The sequence below is a fragment of the Schistocerca serialis genome, chromosome 2, assembly GCF_023864345.2.
Source record: "Schistocerca serialis cubense isolate TAMUIC-IGC-003099 chromosome 2, iqSchSeri2.2, whole genome shotgun sequence".
Taxonomy (NCBI): domain Eukaryota; kingdom Metazoa; phylum Arthropoda; class Insecta; order Orthoptera; family Acrididae; genus Schistocerca; species Schistocerca serialis.
This window is the reverse complement of record NC_064639.1, coordinates 369677716-369701004: the sequence shown is the minus strand read 5'-3', so window position 1 is coordinate 369701004 and position 23289 is coordinate 369677716. Positions and strand designations below refer to the sequence as shown.

Here is a 23289-nt window from a genome sequence, read left to right as displayed (position 1 = left end):
TTTCAAGCCGCTGTGGGATGCGTAAAATCCGTCGGTAGGGGAAGCTGAATCGTCATGTACACTCCTGGAAATTGAAATAAGAACACCGTGAATTCATTGTCCCAGGAAGGGGAAACTTTATTGACACATTCCTGGGGTCAGATACATCACATGATCACACTGACAGAACCACAGGCACATAGACACAGGCAACAGAGCATGCACAATGTCGGCACTAGTACAGTGTATATCCACCTTTCGCAGCAATGCAGGCTGCTATTCTCCCATGGAGACGATCGTAGAGATGCTGGACGTAGTCCTGTGGAACGGCTTGCCATGCCATTTCCACCTGGCGCCTCAGTTGGACCAGCGTTCGTGCTGGACGTGCAGACCGCGTGAGACGACGCTTCATCCAGTCCCAAACATGCTCAATGGGGGACAGATCCGGAGATCTTGCTGGCCAGGGTAGTTGACTTACACCTTCTAGAGCACGTTGGGTGGCACGGGATACATGCGGACGTGCATTGTCCTGTTGGAACAGCAAGTTCCCTTGCCGGTCTAGGAATGGTAGAACGATGGGTTCGATGACGGTTTGGATGTATCGTGCACTATTCAGTGTCCCCTCGACGATCACCAGTGGTGTACGGCCAGTGTAGGAGATCGCTCCCCACACCATGATGCCGGGTGTTGGCCCTGTGTGCCTCGGTCGTATGCAGTCCTGATTGTGGCGCTCACCTGCACGGCGCCAAACACGCATACGACCATCATTGGCACCAAGGCAGAAGCGACTCTCATCGCTGAAGACGACACGTCTCCATTCGTCCCTTCATTCACGCCTGTCGCGACACCACTGGAGGCGGGCTGCACGATGTTGGGGCGTGAGCGGAAGACGGCCTAACGGTGTGCGGGACCGTAGCCCAGCTTCATGGAGACGGTTGCGAATGGTACTCGCCGATACCCCAGGAGCAACAGTGTCCCTAATTTGCTGGGAAGTGGCGGTGCGGTCCCCTACGGCACTGCATAGGATCCTACGGTCTTGGCGTGCATCCGTGCGTCGCTGCGGTCCGGTCCCAGGTCGACGGGCACGTGCACCTTCCGCCGACCACTGGCGACAGCATCGATGTACTGTGGAGACCTCACGCCCCACGTGTTGAGCAATTCGGCGGTACGTCCACCCGGCCTCCCGCATGCCCACTATACGCCCTCGCTCAAAGTCCGTCAACTGCACATACGGTTCACGTCCACGCTGTCGCGGCATGCTACCAGTGTTAAAGACTGCGATGGAGCTCCGTATGCCACGGCAAACTGGCTGACACTGACGGCGGCGGTGCACAAATGCTGCGCAGCTAGCGCCATTCGACGGCCAACACCGCGGTTCCTGGTGTGTCCGCTGTGCCGTGCGTGTGATCATTGCTTGTACAGCCCTCTCGCAGTGTCCGGAGCAAGTATGGTGGGTCTGACACACCGGTGTCAATGTGTTCTTTTTTCCATTTCCAGGAGTGTATATCCTATGTTACATCCCAAGTGGCCTTCATCGTCTGTCAGCGAGATGAAGTACGAGCTTTTGAGTATCCATTCTCTCTACACAGCTTTGTCATAAGAATCAACGGCAGACTGTTAGCCAAAGTTATACCGATGATTTTGCAGCGAGCTTTTTAAATCATTCTTGTCACAGTGCACAGACACCAGACTGCATTTATTTTCCATTGATTGCGCTAACACAATATGAGAAACGGGAACTCGTAACTAATACAATTAACGCAAGATACACACTGGAACAGAATCGACATGAATCAACGAGCGCTGCTCGGTACTTTTGGACGGGAAACTGATTCGCTGTCTTTTACAGCAGTTCTCCCCACCATAAAAACTGCTCCCTCTGCAGACTTACTGTACCTGCATTTTATACAGAAGAGCAACGAGGACTTAGCTGTTGATGGAAAGGTAGATCTTAGGTGGTAGAAACAAAGTAAATCTCCTAGAGTGACTGGTGTCTGTCCGCGCTACCTGACTGGCTAGCGCGACGGCACTCCTGCTGAGGGATCATAGAGCAGCCTGGCCAGTCCTACTCCTACAAAGGGCTGCGACCGTAACCACAGGAGCGGCTGCTGCGCAGAGGGCGGGCCGGCCCTGCTGCGTCTGACAGCCAACGCTGTAGTGCGGCCTCCCAGACTGGCCACGGACACTGCGGTAGCTGTCTGTCTGCCGTGGCTTGCGTGCCTCTCTCTGCAGTTATACAAGTCTGAGTGACATTTAATGTCCATCTCTCTCTTCTCTCTTCTCTCTCTCTCCTCTCTCTCTCTGCCCCTCTCTCCCTCTCTGTCTGTCTCTCCTTCACTCGCTCCCTACCAGCCTCCCCCTCTATTTCACCTCTACATCTTCCCTCCCTTTCTATTTCTCATTACCAGCTCATTCTTCTCATCCCTACTTTATATTCACTATTCACATATTATTTTTGCCTTTCTCCCAATTCCCCCAACTTCATCTACTCAACATTTATGTCTTCAGCTCCTACACTACTCCTTCATTTCCCTTACGTATTAAATAAACACTTCTATACAAATAATAAAAATGTATGTATGGTTGTATATTCCATATATCCTCCTAAACCACTGGACGTATTTGAACCAAACTTGGTACAGATATCATTTACTGACTGGAAAGAATTAATGTAGGATAATAACCACTCATTTATGAAGGGGTGGGGGGCGGGGGAGAAAGACCAATGTACCCTAAGACGCGATAATACCCATGCTTCAGTTAGCCATTATTTGAGAATGAAAGCGCATAGAGTCTGCATTCACATATAGAGCACTTACAGACTTGCAGCAAACTCTTCAAACCCTTACGAAACTGTTTCTTGCAGACCACTGCCACAAAATGATGAAAGGTAAAAGGTTCGTCTCTCATTACCTTTTCGCTGTTCATGCAGTAAAACTGACAGGTGAAGCATGACGTTTTTATTTATTACTTCGTCCGCAGCTCGTGGTCGCGCGGCAGCGTTCTCGCTTCCCGCGCCCGCGTTCGATTCCCGGCGCGGTCAGGGATTTTCTCTGCCTCGTGATGACTGGGTGCTGTGTGATGTCCTTAGGTTAGTTAGGTTTAAGTAGTTCTAAGTTCTAGGGGACTGATGACCATAGATGTTAAGTCCCATAGTGCTCAGAGCCATTTATTACTTCTCTACTACTAACTGTATTCTGGACGCATTTTGCAGACCGTATTAACATATACTGAATATACAATAATTATTATCTCATTGTACGATACTTAGTTCAGGAGATGTGACGTCATGCGTGAAAAGCTAACGTTTACACAAAACGTTTAAGGTTATTAACTGATTGCTCCTAACACTATTCGAAACACTTTTTGCAAATAGTATTTACATAATATGTAATATATTATATCGTTAAACGTACCTTCAAAAATCTACGACGTATAGTTCAGGATATATGAGGTCAAATATTGAGATGTTGATAAAAGAAAACTGCCGCATCATGCATACTTTTTAATTTATTACTGCTTTGCTACCAACTCTATTCGCACCACTTTTCACAGACAGTATCCAAATACGTCGTTGTATGTACTTACAAAAATGTACGATTTTACGACGCACAATTCATAAGATATGGCGTCGAATACTGAGATGCGTGAAAAACTGCCACGTCACGCATGACGTTTTAATTTATTACTTTTTTGCTACTCACTCTATTCACATCGTATTTTGCAGACATATCCACATTTACCGCTGAATTTACGTAGAAAAACTATATCATTTCACGACATGTAAGCCAGGAGATGTGACTTTTGAAACACTGAGGTGGGAGAAACTGTTCCATCTTGAGTGACGTTTTAATTTATTGTGTCTTTGATACTAACTCTACACGCAACACATTTCGCAAACTGTATTCATATATGCCACTGAATGTACCTACGTAAATGTATCACTGTATGGCATAATTTTCAGGAGATATGACATCACAAACACTTAGCGCGAGAAACTGCTGCTTCATGCATGACACTTTAATTTATTACTTCTTTACTAGTAACTCTACTGACAACACGTGTAACTGACAGCAGGCACATGTACCACTGGACATACCTGCAAAATTATGTCACTTTACATCAGACAGTTCAGGTTACCTTCTTTCTCCTTATAATATACTTCTCCCCTGCTTCTGTCCTCTTCAGCACTCAGTCAAGGCGCCTTGCCCACAAGGAGAGATTTACTTTATAACCTAGATGGGTAATACTGCATCTATACTTACTTCATTGTGCTCATAGTGACTAGTCAGTACTGCTAAACAGGCTGTTAAATCAATTATATTAACTACTACGTGCCATTGTCACATGGAACTATTATTGGCTGCTTTTCTGTGGCCTCAGTAGTGTTGATTTTATATCGTTATGATGGTTGGGAGGCAAATCCGTCGACAACCTAAACAGGCAGAAAGCGCGACCTGTTATACAGGATATACCAGAAGGAATCGTCATTATACAGGGATATGACGGGAACGATCATTCGAAGCAAAGAAAAACAGGAGAGTCATCACTACGTGTCCTGTAGAAGACACGTGTTCACAACGTCTATGATGAAGATATGCTCATAACATAGACGATATGCTCATTCATAGACGAACACTTGTTCAGTTAATGTCTTTCGTAGCATAGAAAAGAAGAAATGCTTGTAGCTCTTAAGGTACATATTTTAGGGCTCTTGTTTTACAAGACTTACCTGCATTGAATAATCGTTCCTGTCATATCGCTGAATATTGATCATTCCTTCTCGGATACTATGTATGTACACAGATAAGGATTCCCATTCAGAATTTGACATCTTTTCATTACATACATCATAGGACGGATTCTATGCACGGGAAAGCCGGTTCCGCTGATAGTAAAAAATCATACTAAATTTGCTATATACGAATTCATCTATCTCTGAGTCACTTGACAGTAGTTTGAGTAAACAGTGTATTAACCTGCAACCTAGCTTAATGATATTCAACTATTTGGAATGAATAAATGGAAACGAATAGTATTAGCTCACAAAATCTGTAATTATTGTTACAATTTTCGATACTGTCATAAGAATATCGCAAACAAATGACATCATTGGCAGAGGTGATGGGGCAGAATCCAACACAGCACGAATCGGATAATCCTGCCATTGCCCGAACGATGGCGTTATCTGTGTAAGACGAAGGTGATCTAAACACATAAGACCATTACCTACAGGAATAAAATCCTATTGAACAGAGCATCGTGTCCAACTGCTTGACTCGATACTTAGTATCAGCAGCATTTTGTTCCTCTGAAAATAACGTAATGCTGAAACACGTAAGAATGAATGAAACAGAACAGATACTTGTGGTAACATCGAGAGTCTTATTATAAGTGCAAATTATAACCCACATTTTTCTTTAAGCTTTTAAACAAAACGTAACCATAAATTAATGTAATTCAGAGCGATTGTTTCAGTCGATCAAAACAAACCGAGAACGGGTATGAGTCCTCCAAAGTTCGACGAAACACTGTGGAGATGATATAGTGACATATACGCTAACTTGCAGCAACCTGTGTAGAAGGGGTTGAGGATAAAACCATGTCTATCATATTTAGTTCCTTCGACCAAATAAATGTTCCCCATTAATTTTGCCAATGACAGTTTGGTCACAACAAACATGCATACCCGGACATTATTAAATTTGATAACACTAAAATACGGTCAATGTAACGGCCAGTAGTAAATTACCTTGTTCCTAGCAAAACGGTAATCGAGTGAACACTAATTGAGTGATTAATTGTCGGAAAATCTATCAACAAAAGCATAGTGATAGATAACGTTAATTGCATAGAATGAATGCGATTTTCAGGTGGATTTTCAGGTTTATTACTGGCATACTTAATAGAAATAGGATCGATGACCTTTGTAGTCTGGTCCCTTCAACCCCCAGAAACCAACCAACTTAATAGAAAAGTGGCTTTCAACGTCAGTGAAGTGAAAGTAATCTGAATATAAACATGAGAAAGGCAGACACATCCTCTTATAGAAACGTTCTCTCCCTTGTTATTTGTGAAGGTGTAACTTAAAAAAGATAGACGAAACGTTTCCATCTCAGCCATCATATTTTCTGACAACTTTTCCCTAAAAATAGCTTACTATGATCGTATGTTCATACACACATTTAACTGCTTCCGTCTGAAGAATTCAGCGTCTCCTGATTTACATAGTACTCCACATTTGTTGCCGTTTACGCTACCGCGAGTACATTCATAGTCTACAATGAAAATAAGTTTTTCTGCGATAAATTACATTATCTGTGTTTGGTATTTTGGTCTGAGGTAAAAGATTAATTAATTTCGTGATTTTGCAACGTGCAGTCCATGAGCTGCAAGATTCTTTTAAATTCACCCCAAAACACTGGAATATTTCCCTTAAGCTTTATTCATAGTCATATTAACCTTAACGGAAACTGTAGACTTTTAATGCTGAATGTTAAGTTATTTGTAATATGTGAAATTCGTGGTATGAATACTGAGCTGCCTTTTCTTTTCTGCAAGGTTGTTTAGAAGCGTTTTTACGAAGACATACCATGAACATTGAGCGAATTCTTATTCTTGATTCATCATTGTATAAATGATTTTAATATTTTTTTGCTGTATTCGCAGATTTTTTGTTGAACTATGTCACTTTTTGTTGTTAAAATTGTTCGCTCTAAAAACCATTATTAGTTTAAGTAATTTCTCTCTATAACACCAAACACTTTTGCCAGGTGATCTTTCTCTGCCTTACTTCATTGCACACCTCAAGAGTTAAGAGAAATATGGGATTAGATTACAATTAAGGAAGAAAAAATGAATCCTTCAAAATTTGAAGGAATTAAATTTTCCTTGAGGCATATAAGTCTCAACTTTGTCTTCGGCAATAAAGAAGCCGAAGAAATAAATTAAAATTTGTGCCATGGCCAGGACTTGAACCCAGGTCTGCTGCTTGCTTAGCACATGTAGATGCGCTACCTAATGTATAACTTACACATGTTGTCGGGGCGATATATATATATATATACATATATATATATATATATATATATGTGTGTGTGTGTGTGTGTGTGTGTGTGTGTGTGTGTGTGTGTGTGTGTGTGCGTACGTGCGTTTGTGTGTGTGTATGTGCTGTTTGTGTGTTTGTGAAGATCACTTCATTTTATGACCTTCATTCCGATTACTAGTTTCGACAGAATTGTATTGTCATCCTAAGCCGGCCGGAGTGGCCGATCGGTTCTAGGCGCTACAGTCAGGAACCACGACCGCTATGGACGCCGGTTCGAATCCTGCCTCGGGCATGGTGATGACTCAGAAGTTAAGTCCTATAGTGCTCAGAGCAATTTGAAGCATTTGTCATCTTCAGATTGGCATTACACTTTCCGAAAAGGAAATGAGTAATCTGTAATCTGTAATAAGTAATTGATAATCTACACAGGATACAACCATTTTTTGGGATGACCCAAATTTTGCAAAAAATTCTACATGCCTTTGGCTTTATGTTCACATAGATGTGTCGTCGACATTTTGAGATCAAAGCGTAAATACGTTTAAAAACTTCATATGGTTTGTGTAATGCCAATGTGAAGATGACAGAACAATTCTGCCAAAACTAGAAAGTATAATGAAGCGATCTTGCCTTTCACTATATATATATATATATATATATATATATATATATATATATATATATATATATATATATATATATCACGGTTAAAAGAAGACGTGGGTAAGAAACAAAACATTACTATTGCTTTATTTTAAGGAGGAGCTGACTTATAATTAATCCTTGTCGGAAAATTATAATTCTGACGATGGTTGTACATCTCTTTATCAGGAAACAAAAAGTTGTCATACTGCCATTGTGTAAAAAAGTATTATTATAATTGTCCTTACTTTTACATTGACAAGGACTTAATCTAACGATTTGTAGTTGATAGTTCATCACCTTTTTATCGTATGTTCCTCCACTTTCTAATATGTTGTACAACTTCCTTCAAAATAAAATTTCAATGAGTTGCATTAGAAAGGAATAGAGATTTCAGATTAGGCTGAAATCTGTGTATAGTAATAATTAGGAAGTTTCTCAGTTCGTATTTTGTACTTCATCAAATGACCCATATAATAAATGAATAAAAATAAAATATCTAAGCATAGTAATGCCATGAAGTGAAACTCTGACAGCTTCAATTAAAAGGCAATAATCGTTTCGTTACTATCTCAGTCCTAATGGTTGGATCACAGATTAGGTAGTTAGGTGGTCAACAGCACTTAGATCTAAGTGCAATGGAATGAAGGCATTGCTGCCAAAGAAGAGTTACTAAACACAGCCTTCCGAAATTCCTTCACCAAAGAAGACGAAGTAAATATTCCAGAATCGAGTAAGAACAGCTGTCAACATGAGTAACGTAGAAGCAGATATCCTCGGAGTAGTGAAGAAACTTAGATCACTTAACAAAAGCAAGTCTTCCGGTCTGGATTTTATACCAGTTAGGTTCCTTTCAGAGTATGCTGATACAACAGCTTCATACTTGATCGTAAACAACCGTTCGCTCGACCAAAGATCCGTACCCAAAGTCTGGAAAGTAGCACAGGTCATACCAATGTTTAAGAAAGGTAGTAGGAAGTAATGCACTAAATTGCAGGCCCATATCAGTAACGTCGATATGCAGCAGGATTTTGGAACATATATAGTGTTCAAAAACTATGAATTACCTCGAAGAAAACGGTCTGTTGATACATAGTCAACATGGATTTAGAAAACATCGTTCTTGTGAAACACAACTAGCTCTTTATTCGCATAAAGTATTGAGTGCTATTGACAAGGGATTTCAGATTGATTCTGTATTCCTGGATTTCCGGAAGGCTTTTTCACTGTACTACACAAGCGAATTGTAGTGAAATTGCGTGCTTATGGAATCTCGTTTATGTCACTGGATTTGTGATTTCCTTTCAGAGATGTCACAGTTCGTAGTAATTGACGGGAAGTCATCTTGTAAAACAGAAGCAATTTCTGGCGTTCCCCAAGGTAGTCTAATAGGCCCTTTGCTGTTCCTTATCTATATATACGATTCGGGAGACAATCTGAACAGCCGTCTTAGCTTGTTTGCAAATGACGCTGTCGTTTATCGCCTAATAAAGTCATCAGAAGATAAAAACAAATTGCAAAGCAATTTGTAAAAGATATCTGAATGGTGCGAAAGTTTGCGTAAATAACGACATCCACATGAGTGTCAAAGGGAATCCGTAAAAATTCGGTTACGCGATAAATCGGTCAAATCTAAAGGCGGTACATTCAACTAAATATCTAGGAATAAAAATTACGGGCAACTCAAATGGGAAGAAACACTTAGAAAGCGTCATGGCAAAGGCTAACCAAAGACTTCGTTTTGTTGTCACCACTTAAAAAATGCAACAGATCCACTAAAGAGACGGCCTACACCAAGCCTGCCCGTCCTATTTTAAAATACTGCTGCGCCGTGAGCGGTACTTACTAGATAGAATTGACGGAGTACATCTACAAAGTTCAGAGAAGGGCAGCTTGTTTAGTATTATCGCGAAATAGGGGAGACAGTGTCTCTGAAATGATACAGGATTTGGGGTGGAGATCATTAAAACAAAATACTTTTCGTTCGGGCGGAAACTTCCATGAAAATTCAGTCACCAACTTTCTCCTCCTGAATGCGAATATATTTTGTTGACGCCGACCTACATAGGGAGAAACCATCACTATGCTAAAATAAGGAAAATCAGTGCTCGTACGGAGAGATACAGATGTTCGTTTTCTTCCTGTGTTGTACTAGATTGGAGTAATAGATAATTATTGTGCGGGTGGTAAGATGAACCCTCTGCAGGCACTTAAATGTCGTTTGCAGAGTATCCATGTATATGTAGATGTCGATATAACTTATTTCTATGCTATTGGGGCACTAAAGTTTCGATGACAAAAAGTTTTAGGAAGCATATGAACACACCGGCTCACAAAACCCTGTAATTCAATAAGTTAATCATTTGCATTAGTAAAATTAAAATGAGGTAAAATTTGCCATTTTTCACTTTTCTTGCTATTAATTTGCCACGATGTTATACTTTCTTTCGAGAAAGTATAAAATCATTCATATGGTACAAAAAGTCTATTATCTTCCACTGAAGGTCCTAAGCACATTCCCTATACGAAGAGTTCCAGTGTTCTATCCTAAGCATTCTGAAACACATCAGCCAACTGATGGCCTGACACGTCCCATATATCATTGCTATGTGTTGAATTTATCGTAATCTGCATCATGTTTCTACCGACTTATGAATATTTGATGCTGATAATAGTGGTGATTTTGGTGATTGCAAAGATCAAGTCACTAACGCATACCTATCTTCGCAGTTACCTGCTTGTGCCTATGGTTGCTGCGCTGTATGGATCTGATAAAGTCATGGGCATCACGGCGAGATGGGCCAGGGGCCGCTGGCAGCCAGCCCCAGGATTCCCAAGGGAGCGGCTTCTGAGGACCAGGCCCAAATGAGCAACGGCAGTGACGCAGATGCTGACGGTCAACTAGGCGTCTAACGGACCCTCTCTTGTCATGTTCGACACCAGTGGGGCACGAGTGGTCATACCGCCACAAACTGCATCAACATGCTAGGCGGTCACGGATTCTGCCAAAAAATGGAAGTATAACGAACTGTTCATGCGCTCGGCCGGGCAAGGATAAATAATTTTTGCAAGCTGGTATATTTACCGAAAGATCAGCTCGGCGGAATGTTATTTTTCGCTGGTAACGCTTTCCTCCGAGAGATACTTATCTCTGTTTTTTTTCTTGGGAAATTGACTGCTGTTTATCGTTAATTTTTTTTCTTTTCATCTTGTATGGGAGAAGTGTGACATCCAGATTCCATTTCACCTGATGTGAACATTTTTCTCGCTCCCAAGCTGGGACTGTAGCTGTAAGAATTTATCTGAACACGAAAGTTAAGACCGCCTTTTTCTAGAAATTTCAGACGACGGAAAACAGTCCGTTGGGTGACGTAAAAACATATTTAATAAGTGTGTGCCTGGAGCTCGGTTTTCGCAATAAAAACATATCGAATAAGTAACCGCATGGAGCTCGGTTTCCTCAAAATTGTACATGCCATTACGCCATAAGGCAGCTCGTTAATTGTTATTATAAATATTTTTTAAAATCTCATCAAACATTATTGAGTGGAGCCTTCTTATGGTGGAGTATTCTTTTGCATGCGTTTTGTGCAGAGAGGAAGGATAAATTTTTGGACGCTGTGAATGGAGATGCAGATACATAGGTTTAGGGCTTATAGATGTGAAAAAGCAGGCATTCAGACTTGGGAGGCGTGGCACAAGCCAGACTCCCACACACAGTGGTAGCTGGTGACTGTCAGTTGACACCACACTCCGCCGTGTGTATAGCTCACCTCTTCGAATCATCACCTATGGCGAGATTATCTAGCAACACAGACAACAAAGAAAGTAAGCAGTTAGGTGTTTTTCGTCCTGTTGCTTGTATGCTTTATTAAGTTCTGTGATTTAACACCTAGTGAATAATTCGAGGGCTCACCCTTTACCGAGCAGATTCTGTCATTTGCCAACGGATTTAGTAAGTCAATCTGCACACCACGGCGAGCCGATGTGGCCGAGCGGTTCTAGGCGCTTCAGTCTGGAACTGCACGAGCATTACGGTCGCAGGTTCGAATCCTGCCTCGGGAATGGATGTGTGTGATGTCCTTCGGTTAGTTAAGTTTAAGTAGTTATAGGTTCTAGGGGACTGATGGCCTCAGATGTTAAGTCCCATAGTGCTCAGAGCCATTTGAACCATTTTGCACACCCCGCGACGGTTATTCTCTTTTCGGGAATGCCTGTTCAATGCACACTTCTGGCAACCAACCTGTCTCGGGTTTAAGTTAACTTCAATGTTCATGATCGGCAGTATCTTTGACTTTGTAATTTATTGCTCAAGTTAATTTGTAGTCATTACTTTCTTGTTCATGTATGTGCTTATGAAGAGCAACTGTAATAAACCGGGCTATATTGGGCCAAGACTTGTAATTCATTATTTCTAATTAATTAAACTTTTAATGCTTTCTGTAAGAAACAACGCCCGTAACTGATTTATGAGAGCCACTCTAGTCACATGGTTCAATCTGTTGTGCGATAAATTCATTTCTGAATCAGGATTCATATAGCGATATCCAGGTCTCGGTTGCTCCAACTGGCGTAGATCATTTTAGCATCCAGAAGGCATGTTAGCTCAGTTGGCATCTTACAGTTTAAAGTTTCCAGTTCTCAAGAAATCACTTGTGCTCCCTCTGAAATATTTTACTTCCAGATTCATACAGTGTGCCGAATCGAAACTAGAATGTGTACCTAGTTTGAGGTTTACTGTCACAAGATATTTCAAAATGGCACAAAATCGACTATGAAATAAAAGACAGAAAGAAGCAGCGACCTGGTGGCAATCAATCAGAAGCTCTGAAAAAGTAAGTAAGATTTCCTAAAGAGTGGTATGGAACAAGGCAGAGAACCTCACAAAGTTTCAAGAGCCGACGTTCAAAGATTTGTCAAGAAACATGTTACTTCGTACAATTTATATTTCGTGAAGTACAGATGGGGAGAGGAAACGAGATGATTGGTACTTGTACAAAACAGATCCTCTGCAAAACACGGTGTGGTCGCTTCCATAGTACAGATTTAGTTGTAGACGTAGAAAGATTAATTGTGCACACTGAGAATCGAGCTTTATCAACTCTTCAGTAGCGAATTTCGAAAGGGCACTCATTAATTATAAAAGCCCACGAAAAATGTATTACATGACTGTGGAGAAAACAATAAAAACGTCCATTACCGTATCTGCGGCACAGATAATGTAAAAGGAACACGTTGTTACGAGTTTTGTATCATTAGAAAGCGTTTACAGCGGTTTCTACCTATGAAACAAAGCGAAATCTAAGTGAACTTTTATGGCGGGAAGAGACAGCAGCTGCAGTAGCCGTGTAGCGCAATAAGCGATCAAGTGCGTGTTTCTGACAGCGCGATCGCCAACACGTTCTCACGCATACACCTCGCACACAGACACACACACACAGACGCACACACAAGCACACATACGCATTAAGCCGGGTCGCGCCTGCGATGTTACTGCCGCCTGGGTGTGACGGCTACCCGCAGTGCAGTTCGAAACACGCGAGCTGTGGTTCGCAGTGGCGTCTACATGCAGCGCCTGCTGCTCATCTCCATGCGAAATGCAGCGCCTGTACGTGACAAGGTAATCGTAGCACTTGTCAGGTGATAAAGTCCACTCTCGTGACAAGAACAAGGAAACGGGAAATGTGTGTGTATTTGTTGTAAGGCAACTTACATCCAGTTTACATTAAGTATTTTCGACAAGTATGGACACTTAAGTAAAAAAGGTGCACTGAGTGCAATTTTGCCCTTCTTGACTTAAGCGTTGCTTATTGTAGGCGAAACAGAGAACTGTCAGGAGAAAGCAGACCGCATCCTGCAGTGTATAATTTTTCACCGTCTGTTGACAGGTTTGTGTGCTTCCTTCACCGCAGTAATGGGGCATGTGCATTGAGATTCGAATGTGGAGTCCTGCTATTTGGAATGTAACAGTAATTATGGAGACAAAAAGAAACTGAAATGACAACTTGTTTACCTAATCGTAAATTACAAGATTTATCTTAAAATTCCTGTGCTGTGGTTTGCGGGGGGTACCATCGTCGTACCGCACCTCCCAGTTTTTTCTGGGAGAAAGATCAATTGTGCATTAGGTATTGCGCGTACTGACAATGCCTTAGTCAAGATTTTAAACTGTATTTTCATATTCCCAAAAAGCACACTTGCCAAATGAGTGATAAATTTTACATTGTAGCAACATCTGAAATAAAAGCTGAAGGGAAACACTGAAAAATATTTCTTGCTGCGTATGGAGAAGGCAAATACAGCACGGGAGGGCTTCAATTACTCTGAACAACACTAGGAAACTTATTCTGTACAGAGTGCTTGTACATTCCGCCATATATCTGAAAGTAACTGCGGAAGTTGTAGTCAATGAAGATGGGAGATACGTTGCCACATATTCCGGTAACTAAGAATGTGTTATCATATCTTTAGTGTCTGAAAATGCTGTCAGGATAAAGTATTTACTTCAAAGCTATTTGCAGTGAAAATGTATAAGTGGCAATACGAGACAAGACTTATTGTTGCCAAGGCACCTGTTAGAATGCAAGTTAGATCGTAATTATAATTTTCTAATTTTAATGGTACTATACCAATCTATAATTAGAGTATACAAAAATAGCGAAACATATCTCTACATTTAATTAGTGCGTTAACTGAAGAAGCTATAATGAAGGAGAAGACAAAGGAAACAGATGCAAACTGTGACACGACACACTGTGTTAGATTTGCTCATGACATCGTGATAGTTGCGGGCTCCGAAAAGGAAATGAATAGACTGTTTCAGGTCCTATCGGACACCCTTAAAATATGAAAGGCATTAGCAAAGCGAACAGACAGGAAACAAAAGTAATGATAGTAAGAGAAAATGTTACAGCAAAGTAAAACCAATATAAAAATTGATGACGTTAGAACTGACCAGTATTATAGTTATTTTATGTTGGGAGTATAATTACAGAGGACAAAATATGCTTAATGGAAGTGAGACAAAAGTCTGCACTGACACGAAAGGCATTTATGGCTAATAATTGTTCTTTGCTTCTTCAAACACCATAGATCTGGATACCGATGTCAGAAAACCTTTTGCAAAATGACATTTATGGTGTACAACGCTTTATTGAAGGGAAAGTTGGACTCTGGGTGAAGTGGAAAGGAATCAGTTTCAAGGGCTGAAATGTGGATATGGCGAAAAATGACAGGAGAGAGCTGGAAGATAAGAAAAACCACCATCTAAGTCTTAAGGATAGTCAAAAAAAGACAGGACCACTAAAGGAAATGGAAACGAGGAAAATAATGTTTATCGGACATATCATCAGATACAAGACCATTATCATCAATATTCATGAAGGGAAAGTGTTGGGAAAGAAAGAATAAGGACGGCATGAGATGAAGTATTCGGAAGACAACAAGAAGAGGATAGGACGTAACAATTACACGAAACTGAAACGAACAGACACTGATAGAGAAGAGGGGTTGCCTGGACAAGGCATTAGCATTCAGAATATGTGTGTATGTGTGTTTATATAACCAAATTATGTTTTCATGTTTGTTTGCAAAAAAACAAAGAAGAATACAAAATGCTTTTATCTCGAAAAAAAAGTATCTAGTTTTTTATTCAAGCGTCCACATGTAATACACTTCAAAATTCATCCACGAGTTTCATCTGCATGCAAAATTCGACTACTGTATGTCACTAGGTAATCGGAGAAGTTGTTACACGGTAACTTTTAGCCGTAAAGCATGCACATAAAAACGAAATAGATGGATGTATTACTTGTATTAATACTTATTTCCCGCTTACAGTAAGTTACTAAGAAATTAGGTTACACGTATGATAAGCAACTGAAAAATTTGGACGAAAATAAAGCCCTGAGAAGCAATGGCTGTCATAACTTCCGTATACGAAAGCATGTAGCGACGTATTCAGGTTACTACTAAAAAAATTGATTTTCATTCTTAATGTGGTCCAAATCTGCTTCGAATCATCGTAGCACATGTGCAACCAAATTAGCAGTTAAGTTTCCCTGTAAATGTCACATAAAACAATCCAGTGTTATGTATAATTTGTGGAAGTAATAAATATCTTTATTTTCATGATGAAAACCAAGATTATTTATTTAATATTTGGTTCTATTGCAAGTAGTACGATGTTCAGAATGATTTAAATATCTGTGAAATTTGCATAAACATGTGAGAGAGCTCCGTTCATTTGGCACCTTACGTCAAAGCTCAATTTTACTATTACGCGTTGGTGTGAGGAGACAGACGGTCAGCAAAAGTCTGATAAATGACGGTGGGCTGCGGAAAATGTGTGGTATGCACCCTTCTACATTTTGATGTGGCATAGTGCCGATATCTGGCATTATGTTAATATTCTGTAAGAAATAAACCACTAAAGTACACGAACTGCGAATACCTGCAGGGTCAATGGTGATGTTGAAAAAAAAAAAATATCGATCATTTGCCAGCATGAATTTCGGTACTGACGTCGCCGTTGCACCGAAACGCGCTACGTTGAATGAACATTTAGAAACGCTGGCTCTTTCTGTGAATTTTCGTTTGCCTGAAAATTAATAAATTGCTAAATGTGTAGTCGTATTTCTGACTGTTGTTTTTGGTAACTGACACCACCGATTTCGACCTATAAGTACATGGAGAAATAATGTTCTGTAATGGATACCAAATTACGAAATACGTTTTAGCAGAATGTATTTTAAAGAGCGAACCTCGTAAAAACAGATAACTTAAAATTTTAATGAGAGAGTGTTCTTCCAACAAAGGTGACTGTAAGTGATCATTGTTCTGAGTGGAGATGTTTCATGTGGTATTAATTGGAAGCCTGAAGAAGCATTTTTTGGATTTGAACCGTTGAAAGCTATGAACAGATTTCACTCATATTTTTCAAAAGAGTACATCAGCATTTTGAGTAGCAACCCATATGTTCGTTCCTAAATTCTAATTATGGGCACAAAAATTCATTTTAAAGAATCATATTACATCACAGGTATGACTTTAGTTATAATCTGAAGGCCACCACAACGGTTTCAGCACTGTGCCACCAACAACGTATGTTTATTATTATTTTACTTTGTGAATTGTGTTTTGTATGACGTGTTACAGATTCATGACTACTACATACATTTTCCTTAATAATTTGGGTGACGATAGTGGTAATCACAAAAGGGGACATTAAATAGAAATGTAATCACACTTATTCATGAACTTCGAAAACTTATTTTACCAGGAGAACAACTCTGTAAAGTAACCTGAGCTATAATTACTACCGTATGAAAGTAAACACGCAAAAATGTTTATGTCGTGCTTCAAGTATGTAACTACTCTTTTGTCACTTTTTGCTGTGAGGTATCGTAATATTACGATTTCCCTATTTGCACCTCACGAGGCACCGTTTCTTTCCGAAAGGCAAAGTCCTGTTTTAAGAATTGCAGCTTCGTGTAAGTAGCTATCATGAACGCATGTAGAGTGTAGTGCAGCGTACTTCCACCCTTTTCAGAGTTCATGCTAATTTGTACATGTTTCTGATTTGGATATAAGAAAAGTGACGTCTCTAGCGGCGCCTGGTATAGATAGTACTGTGTCAAGTTATTATTACTAGAACATTTCCTGCAGTGAAACTGGGTCGAGTCGGCCGGTGTGGCCGAACGGTTCTAGGCGCTTCAGCCTGGAACCGCGCGACCGCCACTGTCGCAGGTTCGAATCCTGCCTCGGGCATGGATGTATGTCCTTACGTTAGTAAGTTTTAAGTAGTTATAAGTTCTAGGGGACTGATGACCTCAGATGTTAAGTCCCATAGTGCTCAGAGCCATTTGAACCATTTGAAACTGGGCCCAGATGAGCACCCATCGTCAGAGCGTCTTCGATGAAACTTGGCATAGCGTAAGGACATAATTCAAGGTCGACGAACACATGCGTGCAACTGTGTTAGAGGGATAGCTTCAGTAACTAGAGCAGTCTATATTCTTTTGCGTTAACGTAGTTTGTAAATTAAGTTGTATTGTATTCGCTCCAGTCGTTCCAGGACAGTTCTGGGCCCACTGAGCCTGCTATAAAATGAGTACCGGGGATTTTTCCTGACCGAGACGATGGGCGTGCCATCCAACTAACGCTGCGGCGAAGAAAGATTGCACTCTTAACTGCAGTCATGCCAACAGTTCGGTGACTAGGTTGCGCCATGGGTTTCGCATTTACTTTTCTTGTTGCGTTATATACATTGGAGCACGAGCCTTAGCGGGATTGTATAGAGTCAGGAACACGAACCCTAAAATATTATGTATAAAATTTTTCCGTAAATCAACGTATGTAGAATGTAAAATTGTCATATTATATAGAAGCCAACATAATGCGGTGGAAGACAGCGTTTTTAGCAGAACAGAGAAGTACGAAAACTTTTATACAACCACGGGCTTGAAACGTAGGAGTCTTTGATAACGTACGGGACACTGCAACACAAGTACGTCAAAATTTTCAGTTCGGTAAAAAGCTGGTGATGGGTACTCATTAAGAGATGAGAAGCAACAGACCCGATGCATGGTTTACATTGTGAATGTGTTCATGTGAGCACACTTCGTTGTAAGCCGGGCACAGTCACTGTTATAAGTTCAAATGGCTCTGAGCACTATGGGACTTAACATCTTAGGTCATCAGTCCCCTAGAATTTTGAACTACTTAAACCTAACTAGCCTAACGTCATCACACACATCCATGCCCGAGGCAGGATTCGAACCTGCGACCGTAGCAGTCCCGCGGTTCCGGACTGCAGCGCCTAGAACCGCACGGCCACCACGACCGGCAACTGTTATAAGCCTCGCAGCTACAGAGAGGTGTTGATGGGCATTTAATTAATTTGGATGTCAAATTTCACAGCCCGTATCCAACCAACTATCAATGTGAGGGACTATAATTGTGGTAGATAAGATATTTCGAATTTGATTACTGTTTTTAACTTATGTATTTTCTCTGCAATTGATAAATTTCACCGTCACCCCTAATTCCTTGACAATAGCATTGTTACTAAAATAATTGGTGAATAATTAGCTGCGTAGACGGAGCAGGTATAGGAGAAGATGAAAACAGCAAGCAAAATTTAACAATAGCGAAAAAATTATTGCTAATTTAAATATAACAAGTGCGAAGATATGAAGGAGTAATAAAGATGAGATGATGTACAACAAAGTATTACCAGAGAGATAGATTATTTAAATGAACTGAATAAAATATTGATGGCTTTGACGGTAGAAGCTGTGAAGAGATGAAATTCTAGGGAGGCTTGAAAGAAGTGCGAAAGAAATCGAAAAACTGATGAATATAAAGAAGACAAATGTTAACTTACGCCTGTCGAGGAATCGGAAGCGTCCCAGAAAGCCAGAGTTGTTTCCTGGTGAGGAGTCGGAGTGCATGGCGAGGACCAGTGCCGGGCCCTGGCTGTACAGAGTGGTAGGCACGTCTCGCAGTCCGCCGCACAGCACGCCAGACGCCACCGTGCGCTCGCTCACCTCAGCGCGTGCAGCTGGGCCCAGCGACAGGAACACCTCCACGTGGTCTCCACGGGAACACCTGCACATAACACGCTCGTATTGAATACGTCAGTCTATGCTAGCTAACCACTGCACGAGCCGTAAGGGACAGGAACTCTTTCATCAGGCCACCACGAGAGCACCTGTACACAATGCATCTCATCGTGTGCTTGCTAACATCATCACGAACACTTTCAGTAAAGGAAAATGTACTAGATACTTCATACTGCCCCCTGTCATCAAAGTGCACGCAGTGCCGGGGAGACGTCCAAACGGTCACTGCAAAAACATCTACACCTAATACACATACTTGATACATTACCGTGTGCTCTCTCACTACAGCACTTGCAGAAGTAGTCCGTGACAGGCACACATTCATGTGGTTGTTGCGCCATCACCTGGACGTAATTTATGTGTTTGTACGTGTCATTATGCGTTCTTTCTGCTCAAAACATTCAATAGTGCCTAGTGAGAAGAATATCTCCGTGTGGTCGCCACGAGAACGCCTGCACCTAATGCATTTGAACTGAGCATGTCGTAAGTTACCTTACATTAGCGCTTTTCTCCGGACCCAGCGCCAGGAATATCTCCACATTCCAGTATGAGAATAATCTACACATGACACAAGTATACTGAATATATCGTCTTGTGCTCCCTTATTTCAGCACAGAGTGAACACACATATACCGCATAGGTCAGTCGTGCAGTAGAGCCCGACTACAGGAAGACTTCCATATTCTGCTAAAAAGGTACCTAGACTAAACTACGGCACACAGTGTTCATTACACAACGCTCGATCACCTCGAAGGTAGTAGCACGAGCCAGAGACTGGAACACCTCCATGTGCTCGATGTGAGAGCATCTACACTAAACTCGTTAATGTTGCCTCACGTGTGTAACTCAGGACTCCGAAAGAGGAACACTTCTGTCTGGTGGGAATCGGAGCACATATGCGTTGGCTATTGACTGCTGAAGGAAGAAGAGGCAGTCACATAAAAAGTAGCGTGCAGCTCACTATGCCTCAGTCACGCATTAACAAACAAAGCAGGTACTAGCGCTCAATTTTCCAAATTAGTTGACTTCTGACGTAACAACATGAATTTCATAAAAATAATTTCTTGCCTAGCAGTGATAAAACGAGACTTCAGAAGCATACAAGAACCCACGATAGAAATGGTTCAAATGGCTCTGAGCACTATGGGACTTATCTTCTGAGGTCATCAGTCCCCTAGAACTTAGAACTACTTAAACCTAACTAACCTAAGGACATCACACACATCCATGCCCGAGGCAGGATTCGAACCTGCGACCGTAGCGGTCGCGTGGTTCCAGACTGTAGCGCCTAGAACCGCTCGGCTACTCCGGCCGGCCCCACGATAGAAAGCGTAAACTAAAATAGACGTAAAAATGTCATTAATAGGAAATATTGCTTCGCCCCACTGAAAGTAACATGTTTACTAACTGAGCACTATTTCCGCAACAACAACACTAGCTCATCAGATAGCACAACAAAAACCAACTGGAACCAAACACCTTAGACACGCACCAGCCAAACAACACGTACAAAGAACATGACCTACTTCGACACAAGAAATTCATATACAAGCAACTATGAAGTTACATGGAATGGCAGCAGCTAAATGTTATCAATAGAATGCAACTAAATCATAACATGACATCGCCATACTTTATCAGGTCAACTACAAATATAATATGCTCAAAGCACACAACGGCATCGCCGTGCCTTTTCAGTTCAAATACAACTATATAAGGTACCATTCTACAAATGCAGGAGCAACAATGGTCCCACTGTGCATTGACAATTCACCTCTTTGTCACAGATAGGGGCCAGAACAAATGCAACTGAGCACCATTCAATGGCAAAAGTCACTCTTGTGCCCACCTTCTCCACCATCTCTTTCGCCCATCCTCGCTGGCTTCCAGGTACTGTATGGTCTAGGAGTACGGAGACAAACACCATCTACTGCTGCAGCCCAATGAAATTACAGCAGGCCACACCCCACGCCGCACATTGGGCCAACTCGGTTCAAAGTCTGGACGGACTAGAAATAGAGAAAGGCGTACGCTATAATTTAAACCCCGTGAAACTTTGTATGTACTGCACTGGTGCATACGTGTCCAATGCTACTGTGGAATTCCAGTCTCAAGTAGATATGATACGTGCCACGACAGTTACCGGTAAACAGTGTGTGGTGCGTTCGTGATAATTTTGGCCGATGTAATGACGTATACCGATGTAAAACTAAGCTACGACTACAAAATTTTTTCTGTGTGGCTCCACTTTTGAAAATGGGTCTTCTGCTACCTTAATAATATACTGTAGTTAGTGACTTCAAATGTATTTGCATGTGCATATTTTCGAATTTTTAATGGTTAATCATTTTTTTAACGTCCGTTAGTGTCACAGGGTAAAAATGGATCCCCAATTATTGCAGCTACCTCATAAACTACTATCTTCACAAAAAAATGTCATTAGGATTTTCTGCATACCTCTTTCGGAGCTACTCCGAGCTGTGATAATAATTTTTTTTAATTATGCAAATAATTTTTACAGCATTAAAATTTTTCCTAGTAATGTTGTTCGTTTCACTAAATTCTGTAGAACTGCTTAAATTACGTAAACAGGATTCTAGAACTATAGCATGTGTATCAATATCTCTGAAGGAAAGTATATTTCTCGAAAGCCAGTTGCTAACTTCAGCGCATTCACAATATTCTGCTGCGATGCCCGATAAAGACATCAGTCCAAACGGTTTTGATGCATGGATATGTCATAATTGAAGCTGCTCCTTTGCCGATTGGTCGGCTATCTGCAAATGCGCAGGAACTTTGGAATAAGGATATCTGGTGTTATTTACACGCGAATATATTCTTGAGTGTACGAGGCATGACATATTCCATCAGTTTCTGACATCTTCAGATATACTCATCTCAGAAGTGTAGAAAATGAAAACTGAAGTTAAACGGATGCTTCTCGCCCCATCTCCCAATGGAAACCGGACAGTGACCCCTCTGAAAGCGATAGTGACGCAAGCGACGAATGTGACTACGGTTTCGACTGAAAAGATGTAGAATGTCGAATAAAACATTTCACTACGGCAATTTAGACTTCTAATCCGTTATGAGCGACCTAAAAATACTGTACTCTGAGGCGAAAAAAGTCATGGGATTCCACATAATATCGTGTCGGACCTCCTTCTGCCCGGTGCAGTGCTACAGCTGGACGTGGTATGAACTCAACAAGTCGTTGGAAGTTCCCTGCAGTGATATTCAGTCATGCTACCTCTACAGCCGCCCATAATTGCGGAAGTGTTGCCTCTGCAGGCCTCTGTGAACAAACTGACCTCTCCATTGTGTCCCATAAAGGTTCGAGTGGTCCAATAATTCGCTCGAACTGTGCAGAATGTTCTTCAAACTAAGCGCACACAATTGTGTCACGGTGACATGATACATTATTACCTACAGAAATTCCGTCATTGTTTGGGAACATGAGGTCAATGATTGTCTGCAGATCGTCTCCAAGTAGGCTAACACAGTCACAGTCAATGACAGGTTTATTAGGACCAGAGAAACCAATCCATTACATGTAAAGACAGCCACAACATTATGGAGCACCTACCAGCATGCACAGCGCCTTCTTGACATCTACGGCTACGGCTTCGAGCCGTCTTCGACATACTCGAATCAAACCATCAGCTCTTACCGAATAAAACTGGGACTCATCTGACCAAGCCACGGTTTTCCAGTCGTGTAAGGTATAACCGATATGGTCACGAACCTAGGCGCTGTAGGCGATATCGTGTTGTTAGCAAAGTTTCTCACGCCGGTCGTCTGTTGCCGTAGCCCATTAACGTCAAAAAATGGTTCAAATGGCTCTGAGCACTATGGGACTCAACTGCTGTGGTCATCAGTCGCCTAGAACTTAGAACTACTAAAACCTAACTAACCTAAGGACATCACACACATCCATGCCCGAGGCAGGATTCGAACCTGCGACCGTAGCGGTCGTGCGGTTCCAGACTGTAGCGC

The 23289-nt window shown here is 41.4% G+C and overlaps 1 protein-coding gene across 2 annotated transcripts in view; it reads right to left on the bottom strand.

The window, feature by feature from the left end:
* The window catches only part of LOC126455553 (cubilin-like), a 686613-nt gene that overhangs the window by 255182 nt on the left and 408142 nt on the right, over positions 1-23289 (bottom strand). For both annotated transcript variants that reach the window (XM_050091307.1, XM_050091309.1), the window contains exon 5: positions 19056-19279. In XM_050091307.1, the coding sequence (XP_049947264.1) occupies positions 19056-19279 (224 nt within the window). The remainder of the gene's footprint in view (positions 1-19055; positions 19280-23289) is intronic.